The following is a 15,717-nucleotide window of genomic DNA, read 5'->3' as shown; positions in this document are numbered from 1 at the left end:
AGGATCAGTGAAGGTCCCCACAGGAGCCCCTGTGGCTGGTCACAGAGAGAACCCCGGGCCTGAGCTCGATCCTGGGTCGTGTCACCGTGCCTGAAGGAGTGTGTCAGCTCACCAAGCCTGCCGTCCCGCCCTGTGCCAGCTGGATGTGAAAGGTTAAAGATTGCTTGAAAACCTTATGGTTTCTTTTTCTAGTTTACTAGTTGAGCCATTTTCCCTCCTGCCATATAAACGCAATTATAAGCAAGTAAAAAGTCTCCTCAAGTTGGCTGTGCTGCCTTTTAATTCTGCACGAAAACCCAACTGCTCCCTGTGCCCTGCACAGCAGGTTGTTAAAGAAACAGGCCCAGGTGGGCGAAATTTCCAATATGAATCCCTCTTTATTTCATTTTCTTTCAATTAGTGGGCTTATCCAAAAAATACATACTGAGCTCCTACCAGCCGTTTCCAGAGGAGTTTCTCAGTGCAGCTACAGCAAAGTCCCTGCAGCATCTGTGCCCCATCTTCAGCTTGGGCAGTGTCTTTGTGTCTGGTAGCAGGAGACAGGCCCTGAGGGCGCTGCTCCTCTGTGTTTGTCCCTTCCCAGCTGGAGATCCAGCTCCCGAAGCTGCTCGAGGAAGCCGGAGTTGGGGCAGATCCCTCTGTGTGAGCGCACGGCCTGAATTGCGTCGGTGAGGGACATGTTCTCGCAGATCATCAAGAAGGCGAGGACAAGAGTTGCAGATCGACTGATTCCCATCGCACAGTGAACCAGTACTTTGCCTGGAGAGTGGAGAGAGGGGTTCAGTTATACCAGAGGGCCAGAAAGTTCGTAACTGCATCCCAGCATCTGTGGTTGTGTCTGTGAGTTTGGGGCTTAGCCCTCAGCCTGGTGGCATGCAGAGGTGGCAGAGAAAAGCGTTCAGAGCTGCACAGCCTGCTTGTGATGGGACCCAGGTGAGGAGGCATGAGCACAACCTGCCCCCTCTTCCCTCTGCTTCTCGTGCCCCTTGCCCCTGTGCCCAGCCTGTCATCCCTGGTTGTCCCTGCTTGCTCACCCCTGGTTTTGGGAGTGATGTAGTTGCCAGTGGAGCTTCAAGTGAGACAAAAATATCCCTTTTGGACGATGACACTAGATCCAGCCAAAAACCTCAGACTGATTGCCCCTGTCTCTCTGGGTGTTAATTCTGGGTACTTTGTGCACAGCTTTTCATCTTAAATCCCATTTTGTTTGTGACAGGGTATTTATTTAGCAACTGCTCTGGTTCTGACTAATGATGATCGCATAGCCACATGCTTGGAGAGTGCGAGCATGTGTTGTAAAAACCTGCTCTGGGCAGCAGGTTCAGAGAAGTGTCGATTCTGCAACGTATGTGACACCGCCACCTTTCATTATCCTGGCATGAGAAATCTGAGCTCAGCCCTAAAGATAGACATGTCTTCAGGAGAAATAAAGGGACAAATATAGTCTCCAAGGAAGCAGCAAAAACAGCCCTGGTGCCAGCAGGGATGGACTGGGCATCAAAACCTCAGGGGGAGGGAAGAAGTCTTTGATTGTAATGTAAGGTTTTGCAGAATTGGAAGATCAAGTGATCTTTCATTTGTGTTTTCCAATTCTGGTAGAGGTTTGCAGAATTTATTTGTATTCTGCACAACTTGACGTTGTTGTTCAAATTAAGTTACACTATCTGTCAATTCAATTAACTCTATGGGGATTCTTGGACGTGACATCCTACTTTTTGTGGGAATGAGGAGAAATGCTTTGCACTCCTGCTAAAAGGTGATGTTAATTTCAATTTTCACGAGGCACAAACAAAGGTTTAAAAATAATAATAAAAAACATAGAGAAGGCCTTGATGCTGGGTTTGATTTTGGTGTGCTAAATAGTTTGAAACTCAATCTACTCTTGACCAAAATTGGGCAGAGTTGTTGTTCTGAACCTCATTTCTGCAGAATGGTTCTTGGGTCTATATTTTGCCACCCAGAAGGAATCTTCTGCCTTGGGAAATGCTCACCCCGTCTGCAGTGTGGAACTGAAGACCCAGCTGAACACAGGTACAGGTGCTGCCATTGAAAGCTGCCCGATGTGTTTTTATGAGGGCACAGAGAACAGAACAAATTCCAGGCTCCTGCTCGTACAGTCTGGCTCTACTCTGCTGGATTATATCTAACTCTGTGTCTGAGATGAGGAGGTGGGGAGTAAGAGCACACTGAATTTTCTTCCCTGCTTATCTACACTTCAAAAGAGTCCTCCTAGATCAGCAGCTTGCTTTAGAAGACATCTGAGCAAAAGTGAACAAGCCCCAGCTATTGACCTCAGACCCAATCTGCATGGCTCTCTAATTCACTTGTTCCCATGAGGGTGCAGGTATATCGCCTCTTTTACGTGTGCAGTGTCTATTCCACAGCTAGCCTTTTTCACCATGCACAGAGGTTATGATAAATGCTGGTACACTGACAATAAAATGACTGTTTGTTGCAGATAGATCAGTCATGTGAAATGATTTAATTAACGTAAAATGGCTCTAATGAAAGCAGATTTGAATTTACTATGTGATTATTTGCAGCAAACAAATTGAATGTTTAACTTGAGTCAGGAAACAAAAGCTGTGTTGCTCTTCAGCTCTGTTTACAGGCTTGGAGCCACGTCCCTTCTCAGGAACTGTAAATGGGTTAAGTGACACTGAACCCGCCACGACGTACCACGGCTGAGCAGTGCCCAGAGCACGTCTGCAGCATGTGGGCTGACTGCAGCGACCTCGGTACTGGAGCGTGGCGTCAGCCTCCCACGGGAGGCAGCTCGTCCCAGCACCGTGGCTTGGTTTCCTGGGGTGGCTGCTGGACCAGGGCCTGGGAAAGCAGTGCTGGAAGCCCTCGTGAGCAGCCTTCACAATGGCCATTGTGGTCCGTTTCTCCGTCATGGGATGGGCAGGGAGGTTATAACCAGATCTTCTGCACCACAGAAGCCGTGCCACAAGCTGATGTCCTCCAATTCTGCCCCCCCAGCCTTTGTTTTAACATACACTCCAAAGAGAAGTTGGACTGAGCCCACATTAGAGGGCCATGTTGCAACCTTCTCTCAGCGTGTAACAGGATCCCTTAGGAATAATGGGATTAACTGAGGAGAAGTGGGGGCATTTAGCTTCTGGCATTATTAAATCTTGCAATCCTTACTTGAAATGTTGCACCGCGCATCTCAAGCTACTCTTTGCAGAGGCAGACAATGACTGTCATCTGGCTGGGATTTGTGCAGAACAATAACGCTTGGTTTTTAACAACGGATTATGGATATTGTATCCAGCTCATGCCTGCTGTAACTCTACTGACATCAAAGGGCTTGCAGTAGGGATAAAGTTTGCACATTCAACTTTGTTGGCCAAATTCAAGTTGGGAAATTCAATGTAGCTGAACAAATTAGCCATTAAAACACATAATATCTTATTGTCCTTTTGCTACTCATCATTAACTGAGCTAAATGTCCTGAACTAGCCCTTGCTTCCTTGCAGGATGGATTCAATTTGGCTTCAGACCAGGCTTCAGCTCTGTCACCCAGAGCGAGCGCCCCGGCTGCCCCTGCTGCTCTGGGTCCAGCAGAGCCCTGCTGCCCACCAGCAGCAGAGCTCAGCGGGGCTCTCCCCGCTCCACCTCGCTTTCTCATCTCTCCTTGCGTTTTAGCCACCAGCCTCTAGCCAGGTGCATGACGAATGGTCTATTTCTCAATTCACCAGTATCTATGTTTGCGCTTCTTTAAACAGCAAGCAGCCTGAGGAGAGCTGTAAATGGCAGTGGGCCCCTTCTTCCCAGGCCTCCCAGAACAGGTAAGGGCTGTCATCTTCTGGGGAGAGGTGGCTTAAAGTGAGGCACGGGATGTCCGTATGGCAGAGAGAAGAACCCTTTTCTCCTCAGTTAAGCTTGTTTCATAACCAACAAACAACAGCAACAAAAAGGAAGGAGAGGGAGCTTGGCTCTTCATTTGCTCCAGTGATGTGGAAGAAGGGAAATGCCTTTGAGAGGGTTTACAATTTCAGTAAGTTAATGGGGGACTTAAAACCTGCCTGCTTTAAACATGTTTGGAGAGCAATAAAAGCATGAGCTCTCTACTTGGGAATCTTTCTCTTTTAGTATGGTAGTTTTCTTGGCATGCTTTCATCTGTGTGCTCAAGTTTGCTTTTGCTAAACTTTATCAAACTTTGCTGATTTATGCTTAGGTTTAGTTGCTCTACCAAAAAATGCCAGCTACACAGATGTCCACACAAATGGGCAAGATTAATATTGGTATTACTGAATATCTGTTCAGTTAAGACAGAAATCTGGAGTAAATCAGTCTGTGCTGCACTCTGGATTTGAGGAGTAAAACATCAGAATTTGGTTCAAGCATGATGGGAAAACACTTCTTGCTTGATTCTAATGAGTATTTGATTCATAGTTTTAAATATGTTTTTGCCTCAGATAGTCTTAACTTCAATTTATCCTCCCAGGTAGAAAAGATAATTTTAATTTCATTAAGAAAAAAAAAAAAAAGCTGAATTTGCTAGTAGTTGTTAAGCAGCAGTCTTAAATGACTTCTCAATCAAACAGAAGTACCTCATTACATCTTGAATTTAATATGAACAGGCCTCTTGTCACCTGGTATAATTTTTTGTTCAGCATCACTGCTTGTAATACATTCAGCTTTTTTCTCTTCTTCTAAATGATGTGAGTAACAGTCCCCTCCCTGTCTCATCCCTCCACAGGTCACGGATATTTAGCTGCTAAATTTCTGTACTTCAGGAAATTATGCTTCTAGAACATCTTGTTTATATATTTTCCAAACTGTTGCACTTTCCTTAAAATGATGAATGTCAGCAACAGCTGGACTCTATATGATTGAATTTCACCTTGTCTCCGTTCCCAGAGCCCTGTTTCCATATGGAGTTCAGTAAAGTAGTATCTAAAAGCACAGGAGTAGGGATAAATAGGAACTCTAGACACGATGAGTTCATTGTATTTGCCTTGAGCCCTGACTTGTTCTGCATTCATAACTTTGAGTATTTGGGTATGCATCTTGCAAAACAATGGTTTTGTTTGCTTTTGTGGCCACCATGATTCATCTGTTGTTTTCTGTCTTTTGTCAATCAGCTTGGAATTATTATTATTATTTTAAACTCCTTTTGCACATGCATGAGGAGATTTTGGATCTTACCTTTTCCTGGAGCACCACCAATAATGACTTCAGTTGTAAATAGTATATGCAGTACTAGGCATGGATGCAGATCCAAGTTTCCCAAATATGTTAGTGGTTTTGATATCCAAATGCAACCCTCAGTTCCACAAAGGCAAGTGCTTTCTATCGGGGTGGATTATGCACTCCAAACAGCAGTAAACTCGTGTATCTAGCACAAAGGTGCACTGGTTTCTATTACTGTGTCTCCCTTTCCTAGCTTGTACAGTGTAGATCTCTAGATGTGTAGGTCAGATCTTCTAGATGCACATCACCAGGCTGGGGAGTTAAAATTTCGGAACCTTCACTGGTATTAAAGCTCACTGTCACGTAAGCAGAACAGTCTGCTGAGTGCATAACTAACTGTTCTCTTCATAAATCACTTTTCAGTTCTGTGGCACAGTAGAGACCTGGCGTTGTGAAGGCTCATCCTTAACAGGCACAGTCCCCACTAGCTCCAGCTCTCTGGCATCATATCTGGACACTGTTTAGCAAGCCCAAGAATTTGGCTAGTTATCTTCCTATTTCAAGGTTATTTTTTAGCAACATTGTAGTGTTATCTCCTGACTGTTTTTTTACCAATAAAATGGCATTGTCCCGACCAGTTTTATCAAGTCAGGAGACTTGGTAAACAAGCTCTCTTCAACCAGTTTGCTTCCTAGCAACTTCTTCCCTATATTGTTTATAAGGCTTGTATAGATTGTTGTATTATGATGTTTTTACACGATCCCAGCTTTTATTTTAAACTCCATTACTAATTTTGCAAGATAAAGTGCATGCATCTCCTCCTGGGTCAGAATGTCCATATAGTTAGTCAAGGAGGTTTGCTATCCTGTTGTCTTTTGGTAACAGAGATGTTAAGTAGTATTAGACACAGGGAAAACCCCTTTGAATGCTTGCTCAGTGCACCCTCCCTGTTTTACCTTCAGAGAAAATATGCATCTGTACAACTATCTTCTTGTGTATTTTTCCTTCATGCACAAAGATAACATGTAAACTGCAGGAAGCTCACACTAATATGCAGTTTTCAAAACAAGCAAGCAAAAAACAGTAAAACCCACTCAAGTGACACCTGCCTTCCAGCCTTCAAGGACTTTCATGCCCTAGGGTGGGTCACTGCCATGCCATGTTCCCTTGCTCAGGGTCTGATGCTCTGTACTGGGAGCACAGCCTTGGCTTTCCTACCCTGAGTCCTGCAGAAGTTTGGGGGGATCTCTGCAATAACTAGTTTGATTTTGAGCAGGAATATCTGAAGAGGGAATGCTGTGAGCCATTCCTGAGGGCTAGAAATAGACTTCAACAGCAGTGTGGCTTCACTTCTGTCTTTTCCTGAACAGGGTAATGATTGCAGTAACAAGGTACTGAGAGTCTCTCTGCAGCTCATGTCATCAGCTTCCCAGACTCACTGTGGGAGTCTGGGAGGCAGGTGTGACGCTGCTTGGTTTGTGTATCTCCATTCTTAGCCACATCTGCAGGTGGTTAGATTATGCCGAGTACTATTTGATCTTGCCCTACTTGGCTCCTACACCAAGGAGCATGCCAAAGGTATGTCACGTGCACAGATGGTCTAGTTACCTCTTGGGGAGTTCAGTGCCGCTCTTATGTACCGAGCAACTGGGTAGAAGTAAATGCTGAGATCAAAGTTGGGGTTGTCCTCTGCTTCTACTCCATAGTAATCCACAGGCAGGTCTTTGTAGAACTTGGGCCCAGTGTCAATGCGAAATCGCCCAGCAGCAGCGTTCACAATGTGAGAGATGCCCATCTGGCTCAGCTGTGCTTTGTCACGAGCGACGTACCTGGAAGAAGACGGGTAGTTTGTATCCCGCTGCTGCATTGCAGTGCGGGATAAAACATGCTGCTAATGGTGTGGTTTGTTACAACAGCCAGTCATACTGGCAGTTTTCTGACAAGTTAGTTAGGTTCAAAGTGTCCACAAAGATGTTTCAAGACAGAATTGGCTTTTTAAGAAACTGGCTGTTATATTTCCTACATTTCCATTTTTTCCCCAAACACCAACTTAGGTTCCTCCCAGGTAAGTAAAAATAAAAAGCTTGTGGTGATGAAATACTTGTGCACAAACTGTTTTTCTGGTTTGCTTTCCCACCAAGTCACCTCTGCTGAGCACCCGTCAGGCCAGGGGACTGATGCCATCTGGCAGTATGAAGTGAAAACCAGGGGGTGTTTGTTTAACATGGCCCTGCTGCGACCACCTGCAGCAGTGATGCTGTGGCCCTACCAGGCTGCAGCAGTGTGGGCCTCCTGTGCTAAAGCAGGAGGGGGAATGTTCTCCTGGAGGGGAGTATCAGGATGCTCAGGTTGCTTGTGCAATCTAAAGCACAGTTCAGCCTTTCTCAACAATTAGACTTTCTGTGAGGGGTCCCCAGATTAGTGCCTAGCTCTCTTTTTAAGTAGTGTGGAGGATTAGGGCAGGGATAGGGTAGGGGCTGAGAGTTTCATCAACACCTTCAACACTTCTCTCTCTCTTACAGATCTCCCACGTAAAGGTTTGGCCAGACTTCATCCACGTGCCCAGTGGGGCGTGCCTTTGTCCAGAGCAGGCGCCGCAGCTCCTCCAGAGACGGTGTCTCATCGCTGCTCTGGCTTCCCCGAGTCCGGCTTGAGGCTCTTCTTATCGTGGGGCGCAGTAAGTCCCTGCTGCACAGAGAGTCCCAGGCCATCCTGAAAGGTGGAGGGCAGCATGTGCTTCTAAAATAAATTTTTATATTATTACGGCAACAATTGGAAGCTAAAGCTTTTGCAAGCTGCTAGGCTCAGGTACTCAGCTTATTTTGACCTGATTACTCCAGATTTGTCAAACAATTGATTATAACTTCATGATTATTTTTTTCCTCCCTTCATGGTAATAGAAACTCTCCCTCTTCCTATTTGGAATTTTAGACACTATTGTTACTGCAGCAAAACAGCCCAGTCCTTGGTAGGCCAGCATGAGAGGAGTTCTGCTTTTAATGGAAAGAGGTAATGCTATGGAAAATGTATCATGTAACTGTAGCTACTCAGTGGGTATAGAAACAAGTTACGAATATGATACGCTGCACTTTTCCTTTAACCATGCAACTAAAACTTGCTTATATATTCTCCATCTAAGTTGTCTTTTATAATTTGTAATCAACAAGCTGAGCTGAGTTGAATAGAATTGGGCATGCAAAATCTTACTCACAGGCTAACTCTGAATTGTCTGATTCAATACAGGAAACCATAATGAGTATTTTGGTTCTTCTAATGGTAGTTACCAGCCATACCTGCTGTCCTGATGACAAACATTCATGGTAGAAAGAATCTGCATGAGTAAGTTAGAGTGATTCTAGCTGCCATTCATAAACATTCCTATAGGGTTTTTTATAGGTTGTTTCATTTGCATTCCTCTGCTTTCTTGAAATAAATACTTTAATTATGAGGAGAATTTTATTTTATTTTATTTTATTTTATTTTATTTTATTTTATTTTATTTTATTTTTAGAAATCAATTTATCTCTGGAATTACTCTATTTCCATGTGGTACATGTATTTTGAAATAGTAGTTCCATGTGTTAGCTGCAGATTTGAGCTGTTGGGAGGATTTTTGAGGAGGATAATAGAAACTGCATTTTTACCGGAGTTCTGTTTTAATAAATTATTTTTAAAAGTCTGTTTCTATGTTATAAAAACTAGTCAAGTATCTGCATTGCAGAGATATTGCGAAGTCTGTCAACTCAGGCAGCTTTAGACCAGCAGTATCTATCTAGGACTTGGATGAATTTGTAGTCAATGTTCTGCCATCGACGGCTCAATGTGCTTTGTGCAAATGATTAGAGGGGTGGTGTGGGGTAAAACAGTACAGGACAGCAGACCTGAAACCTTCCTTCTCTATGCTGAACAGCTCCATCACTCACTAATAGGTTGTATTTACGTTTAAGTGCTACATTGACAATTTATTTCCAATAGCTGTGGTGAGAGGTTTTCCTGGTGTCCCATCAAGGCTCTTTCACTAGCCCTGAAGTCACATTTTGATGCCACGTTGTTTAAAAACATCTCTCTTTGTGTACACAGGCAGAGAGAAGATGAAGGCTAGCCCGCTTTGGGAGCTTTTGGCACCTTTATATTAATCCACTGTTTCACTGATGGAGAAGCTGGCCAACCAAGGAGGAGGGAAGCAGTGACCGCTGTGTTGGTGTTAGGCCAGTGAACGCTGGCCAGAAGCCACCCTTTGGCTGTGCTCCTGGGGTGACTTGCCTTGCTTCCCAGCTGTCAGGGGGGTGCCCTCTTATTTCAGTACACCTTCTCCTGCCACCTTCCCAGGCAGTCTCCTCCTTTTAAAATACAGTACGTTTTCACCAAAAAACAACATTCCCAGGTCTCGTATTGTTTGTGTTACAAAGAGCTCCACTCTGGAATGTGCTCCCCTCCCAAATGTGCATATCTCCTCCAGTGTCAGCTTTTACTGTGAAAACAAAAGCAGATGTTCTTGCCCATTTCAGATGGCTTTGTGCAAGAGGAGGCATGGAGGCATTCCCATACTGGAACGGACATTCCCCATCAATTTTGATAGCTTCTTTGATACTGGCCACCCCGGTGTCCCTGCGCCGGCTCTGCCCCGGCTCCTGCTGGTGATCCCAGACACCTGTGTGACTCTCTGATCCCACACAGGAGGTCTGCAGCAGAAATGGGACTCGCATTTCCTGTGTCCTGACCACAAGGCCATCTGCCAGTTCATTAAAATGTTTCAAGAATAACAGCCTCCTCCAATCCTTCCCACCTCATAATATCTGCAGCAAATGTTCCCCTTTTTTGATGTATCTCATTCCTTGCAGTGTGGCTAATGACCACTCTAGGGCACTTCTCACTCCCTATAAAGCTGCTTTCAACTGTTTGGGTTTTGTTCCTTATTTACTGCTGCCTGTTATCCCTTCCTCTTGCCCTCTCCAGTGTATAAATGCATAGATTTTCGTGTTACCTAGCCTCAGAGGACTGAAGGCTGCTGTCAGCCTTGCTTTGCTAAGCTTTGTGTGAGCAGAGAATTACATGGCACTGCCCAAGAGTGCTGGTAATGTCGCTGTGTTTGCGTGGCCCTTCCAGGAGCTGTGCTTTCCAGGTCCATAACCCCATCCCTGTAACAGCCTGGGGGGACAGCTCTGAAGTATGGCAAACCATAGGAAAACTGCTCTGTTGGAGATTTTTTTTTTTTTAATTGTCTTTCTAGAAGTGAACATAACTGTGTAGACAAGGTGAGAGGAGGCAGCGTGTGCTTTGCTTACTGTATGGATACCAAAAATTGTGGAATAATGGTTTTCTTTGTAAGGTGGGAGTGCTGCTTCAGAACTATGCTAAGCTGACTTTGAGCTGGTGCTTACGTACATCTTGTATTCAAGCTAAGGAATTTACTCCTGTTGAAATACACACGTGAACTGCGGAAGTTGTGTATGAAACTTATTCCATCTGCAATCTGGTCACATTTGTTCAACTGGAGAACAGAATCAGTTCATGTAAACTCTATGCCCAATAAAAACTAAGGACTAGGGCTCAAATTTCAAATGTGAAATAATTGGAACTAACAGGCTGTGAATGATTCAAAAGCAGAGAAGTCTCTGTAGGACTATTCAGTTAATATGTTGAATAATGAATGCGCTGAAAAAAAATCACAGCTTTCCATAGAAAATTTACAGACAGGAAAACAAGGCATTTTTTTCTGAATAAATGACTGCTCAGTTCTAGTGTCAGTCTAACATTTTAACTCACTAAATTCATACATGCAAGTGTCGTTTACTGAAATGCACGTATTTAAAGAAAACAAGGATATGAATAAAATTGTGTAATGTTTTATAAGGAGTATGAATAGATTAAAACAAATTAGTATGAAGGGAAAATTATTATATGTAATAATGTCGCTCTTCATTTTAAAAATATGTTTTTAATGAGTCTCAGCTCAATTCCTCTCTATATTTTTTGTGGTGAATTTATTTCTGTGAAGTGTCATATGGATGAGCAATACAATTTTAAAATGCCTGCCTCTGAATGATATTCCTATGAAATGTTCCTCTTCTTTGACCTACTAGAGTTATATTGCAGCAATTATTATGTATTAATGTAGGAGAAATTTTATCATTATATTTAGATTAATTTTGAATTGGTTTGTACTACAACTGTAATTTGAGTTCCAGTGTGTAATAAAATTTCCTTAATTATGAAGAGCAAGAAAATTGCCATATAGGCCATAGAGGCCTATCACAAAGCAGAAGGTCATTCAGATGGCCCTAGCGAACTAGACACAGGCCTATGTACGCCTCTCTATGTAACCCCCTTTCTGAAAACCAGGAGTGACTTTTTGGCAGTAGGACTAAGAGCACGGCCAGGTTGATGCTTTGTTGCTGGGCGATGTTCAGGGAACATCCCTGGAAAAAAGGAAAGTGGTCCTGTGAGAGGTCACAGAGTATCTCCTTACTGTCTGTTTTGACTTCCCCTCTTCCCATCAGTGGATGGTGCCTCTTTGGACTGTACATGCTCTGGACACTTTGGTTGTTTTTCAGTTAATTCACTGTCTACAGCCTTCTCCATAATATAATTAGTGCTGTTCGGTGCCATGCTGAGGAGGGGGCCTTTAGAGACCGATCCCTTAACAGTCCTTGGAATCCTTTTTGAAGTCCTTTTATCCAATTTTCCAACACCACAGTATTTAATTAAATAAGAAAAAAAAATCAAATGTCAATGCAATTTTACCATTTGGCAGTACACTGGTGTGATATCAAGCTGAGAGGATGGTGTGAAGGCTGAGCTGGGACAACATGAAACCCTGCAGCATGATGCTGTGGGAAGTCAGAAGGGAAAAACAACTCTTATGTCTAGGATATCAGACTGGTGTCCTAGTAGAAAGCCCTTATATCCTTTGCTTTTCATTACAATTTTCCAATGCCAAGATAAAGGAGATATTTTGGTACAATAGAAGGGTGTCAGTGCGCCCGTTTCAATGATCTATGCAATATTTTAATCATCCCAGGTATTCTATTGGCTTTTGTGTATGGGTAGAGCATAGCTGTTTTCCCCTAGCTTTAGTAAAAACACTTTCACATTTTTAAATCCTGAGAACAAAGTGCTTTGCATCCTGTGTTGTTGTTTTTTTTTTTTTCCCTCAAGCTGGTATGTGCTGTACCCTTGTCATCTCTGGAGATATCAGTCTGACTGTGCTTCAGATAGACTATTTGATTTGTGATGGTAAAGGACCAGGCTGAAGCCCAGGGCTTGGCCAAAGTAGGTCATGTCGAGTTCATGCCTATCGTGTATTCAAAAGCCATAAACGTTTCTCAGAAAGCCTATCCCTCGGAAAGATTTCTCCAAGATAACATATGTTTGAGAGAGGGTTTTGTGTTGCTGCATCTCCACACAAATGACAAGTATTACTGTCATCATTCTTTCTTCCTTGGTGTTTAACCCGATAGTCTCACTGGAGTCATAATTTATCAATTGCTAGAAGCACTGTGGGATATAGATGGTATGAATCAAATACAGCGATGGCTGAGGTAAAGCTGTCTGGGCTTGAAAGCTGTGATAGAGGCAGTTTCCAGGGAGGCTCGAGGTATTTAAGTTGCCAACTGTTTGTAAGAAAATCTCTCTGGCAGCTGGAGGATGTAATCTGAAGAGCACTTCCAAATTTAGTAGAGGCTTCCAGTCGGACAGCTTTAACCAAGCTATACGTTTAGGGTAAGGCCACTACTTGCCTTGGTGTGACTTAGCAAAATCCTTTTGGATGGCCTGGCTCTCAGCACAACATGCAGAGCCTGCGATGAGGAGCAGACTGGCCAAGTTGGTTCGTGTCTGGGACAGCTTTGAGCAGCACAAGGATGAGGAAAGCATCAGCTTGTTCCTCTGCTCAGTGTTGTGCTGGTACCAAATTCCCTGTCCCAACTGGAGAGTGACTGGGACACTTTTCCTGTGCCCAAGCAGAACTTCCCTCCGTGTGACACCCAGGGAAATTGGCAGTGTTATTTCTGATGCAAAGCACTACTGGAACGTAAGGAAGAAATTAATCAACCCGTCCTGATTCTCAAATATGCTGAATTTACCACAACTTCCACTGATGTTATGGGTAGCCAGGCCTCAGAAGCCTCAAAAATGTCTGTGTAATTTTTTCATAGCAAGGCTGTGGGCCAGCCAGCAGGGCTCAGACCTGATGGTCTTGACTGTTTCAGGATGTACAGCAGCATGGAGGCCCTGAGGCAGGGTGGCCTCATTTTCTTCTCTAACTGTAGTATAAAATACTCTCTTGTCATCAGCTGGTTAGTACACTTGTATTTACCAACCATGTGTGTGGCTCCTGATGGTGGCTAGTCAGAAACAGCCACCCTTTCACTGGCAGCAATATTCGCACTGAATGTGCAAAACCTGGCCACCTGCTGATTTGGCTATTTTTTTCCTGCATCTTGCATGTATATTTGTTTTATTCTTTAGCCACGGGAAATCATCTCAGTAGAAATATTGCCCACACTGCAGCTTTGACTGGATAAAAGAGAAGTGAAAAATATGGGCAGCTAAATAGATTTTCCCTGACTCACCCCTTGCTCACTGAATGGAAAGCCAAAGCTTTCTGGACACAGTTGTGTTTTTGTAATATAAATGGGATCCTAACAATGTTTCTGAATCAGAACACAGGCAGGGATGGGCATATGCAGAATGCTTTGCAGAAACTGTGGCTGATAGGTGGCACTGCCAGCAGGACTGCCCAGAAAAGAGGAGAGACCTCACCTACCCCAAGCTCAGTGATAAAGGCTTGGAGAAACAATCAGCAAGCCTTTGAGCAGTTTTGCAAGGCATCTTCAGTATGGAAAAGAAGGTCCCCAAACAGGGTAAACATGTGAGTGAAATGTCTTTGGGAAGGTGGAGAGGTAAGAGGCTAGAGGAAGGTGAGCAGAGGCACACTGGGCAGGGACATGCTTGGAGAAGCAAGCCTTGCTCGTGCAAGCCGTCCCTCTGGCTTTGGTGGAAATCCTAGGGAACCAGGCTGACAGAACAGGGCTTCTTCTCTGCTGCTTAGTGATTTTGGGAAAAATAGCTTAAGAAAACTTTTTTTTTTTTTTCTCTTTGTGGCTATTTTGGGCCTACTTCAGTGTAATGAATAATTATAGAGAAGCTGTCAGAAGGTGTGCACAAAAGTCAATTTTCCGTGGCTTCTTCACCACTGAAGCTTGGATGTATTTTGTTGCTGAATTGGACCCTTTATTTACTAGTTACAAATTTTATGTGCCATTTTAATAGTGTGCATTGTAACTATTTAAAGCTGTGCATTAAACAGGCCCAGACACTGTGTTAACAATCTGCATGTTACGATATATTTTTTGTAACTGCTTGTTATAGCATCAGCTATTACGGATTTATTACTAGTGCATTTTAGGTGGTGCTTTACAGTCGTTTAATTACAGCCATCTAGCAGTCGTTACATAAATATGCATTGAGAGCAAGAACCCCGAAGTATGGTGACCCAGAAGGCTTTTACCTGCCAAGACCAGGGTTCAGGCCCTCAGGTGGCAATGATATCATCAGCGTGTGCAAGGAAACACAAACATTTAAAGCTGTGCGGGGAGCTCTGTTCCTCCCTGCTCTAGGTGTTCGTGAAGTCATCAGCTGGAGCAAGAGCTCTGTAGACCTCTAAGGACCTGAACTTGGCTCTTGGCAAGCAAGCAAAGTCAGTTCCGCTCCATCCCACATCCCAGCAAAGATGCCGGGCTTTTGGCAGCAAGCTGCAGAACTGGGCCCTCCGGAGCCCCTTGGTACTCCTCTGCTCCCAGCTGTGAAGTGCATCCTTACACCCAGGAACCCAACCTGGTCTGCTGGAGACCTGGAGGCATTGCATGTGACCCAAAGGCAGCAGCTGGTCCAAAGTGCATCTGCCACCTCTGTGTGCCACCGGTCACTGCAGCAGCGTGCTCGTATCGGAGGCTCTCTAGCTCCCTGCTGGGCTGCTGCTCCTGGATCACACACCATTGCTCGTGTCTTCTGTGACGGACCTCAGCCACCAGACTTGACTGGTGATTGGGTTTGACAGTCTGTAACGTGTTCATCCATTCAATACTGGTATTTTTTACACTCCATTGAGAAAACAAAAATCCCATTCTGCAGCATGATAGTGCTAAACAGCTATGTGCTACGTTCAGGAGAACCTCCTGCTATTCTTATGCTCCCACTCAAAGACAAGCTTGCCTAAAATTCAGTTCTTCCTGCATAAGGCTGTCTATTCTCCTGTGCACAAGGGCTGTTAAATTGCAGTATCGTTGCCTCCAGCAATGACTTGCCTGTGATGAAAACAGTTATTTTGAATGGGTAAACTGTGGTGTTTTTTTGTTTGTTTGTTTTTCTGGGAGCACCCTCAGATTACTGAAACATTTCTGAAACAGAGATTGGCAAATGGATGCAGGTTGAAATCAGGAGTAATGTGTGCCATTTTGTTTTCTTCTTGGAGCTGCTAGTAACCAGCTGGGCTGTCTGGCTGACCTTTTTTTTTCTTTTTTTTTGTACAACCACTGCAAAGCTGTCGCCCTTCCTGAGCAGCACAAATCTTG

At 44.1% G+C, this 15,717-nt stretch overlaps 1 protein-coding gene across 1 annotated transcript; it reads right to left on the bottom strand.

Moving 5' to 3' along the window:
• Positions 1 to 502: 502 nt before the first annotated feature.
• Positions 503 to 7,854, bottom strand: LOC311211442 (dual specificity protein phosphatase 13B-like; the record flags this gene model as incomplete). The annotated part of the gene is made up of 3 exons (XM_084290175.1): positions 503 to 759; positions 6,752 to 6,972; positions 7,664 to 7,854. 3 exons carry the CDS (start codon positions 7,852 to 7,854, stop codon positions 503 to 505), a joined length of 669 nt encoding a protein of 222 aa, XP_084146301.1.
• Positions 7,855 to 15,717: the final 7,863 nt, after the last annotated feature.

The sequence above is a fragment of the Netta rufina genome (assembly GCF_964035555.1).
Source record: "Netta rufina genome assembly, chromosome: 7".
Lineage (NCBI taxonomy): Eukaryota > Metazoa > Chordata > Aves > Anseriformes > Anatidae > Netta > Netta rufina.
Note: the sequence above shows the minus strand (reverse complement) of the source record. Positions and strands in the feature narration are given on the sequence as shown.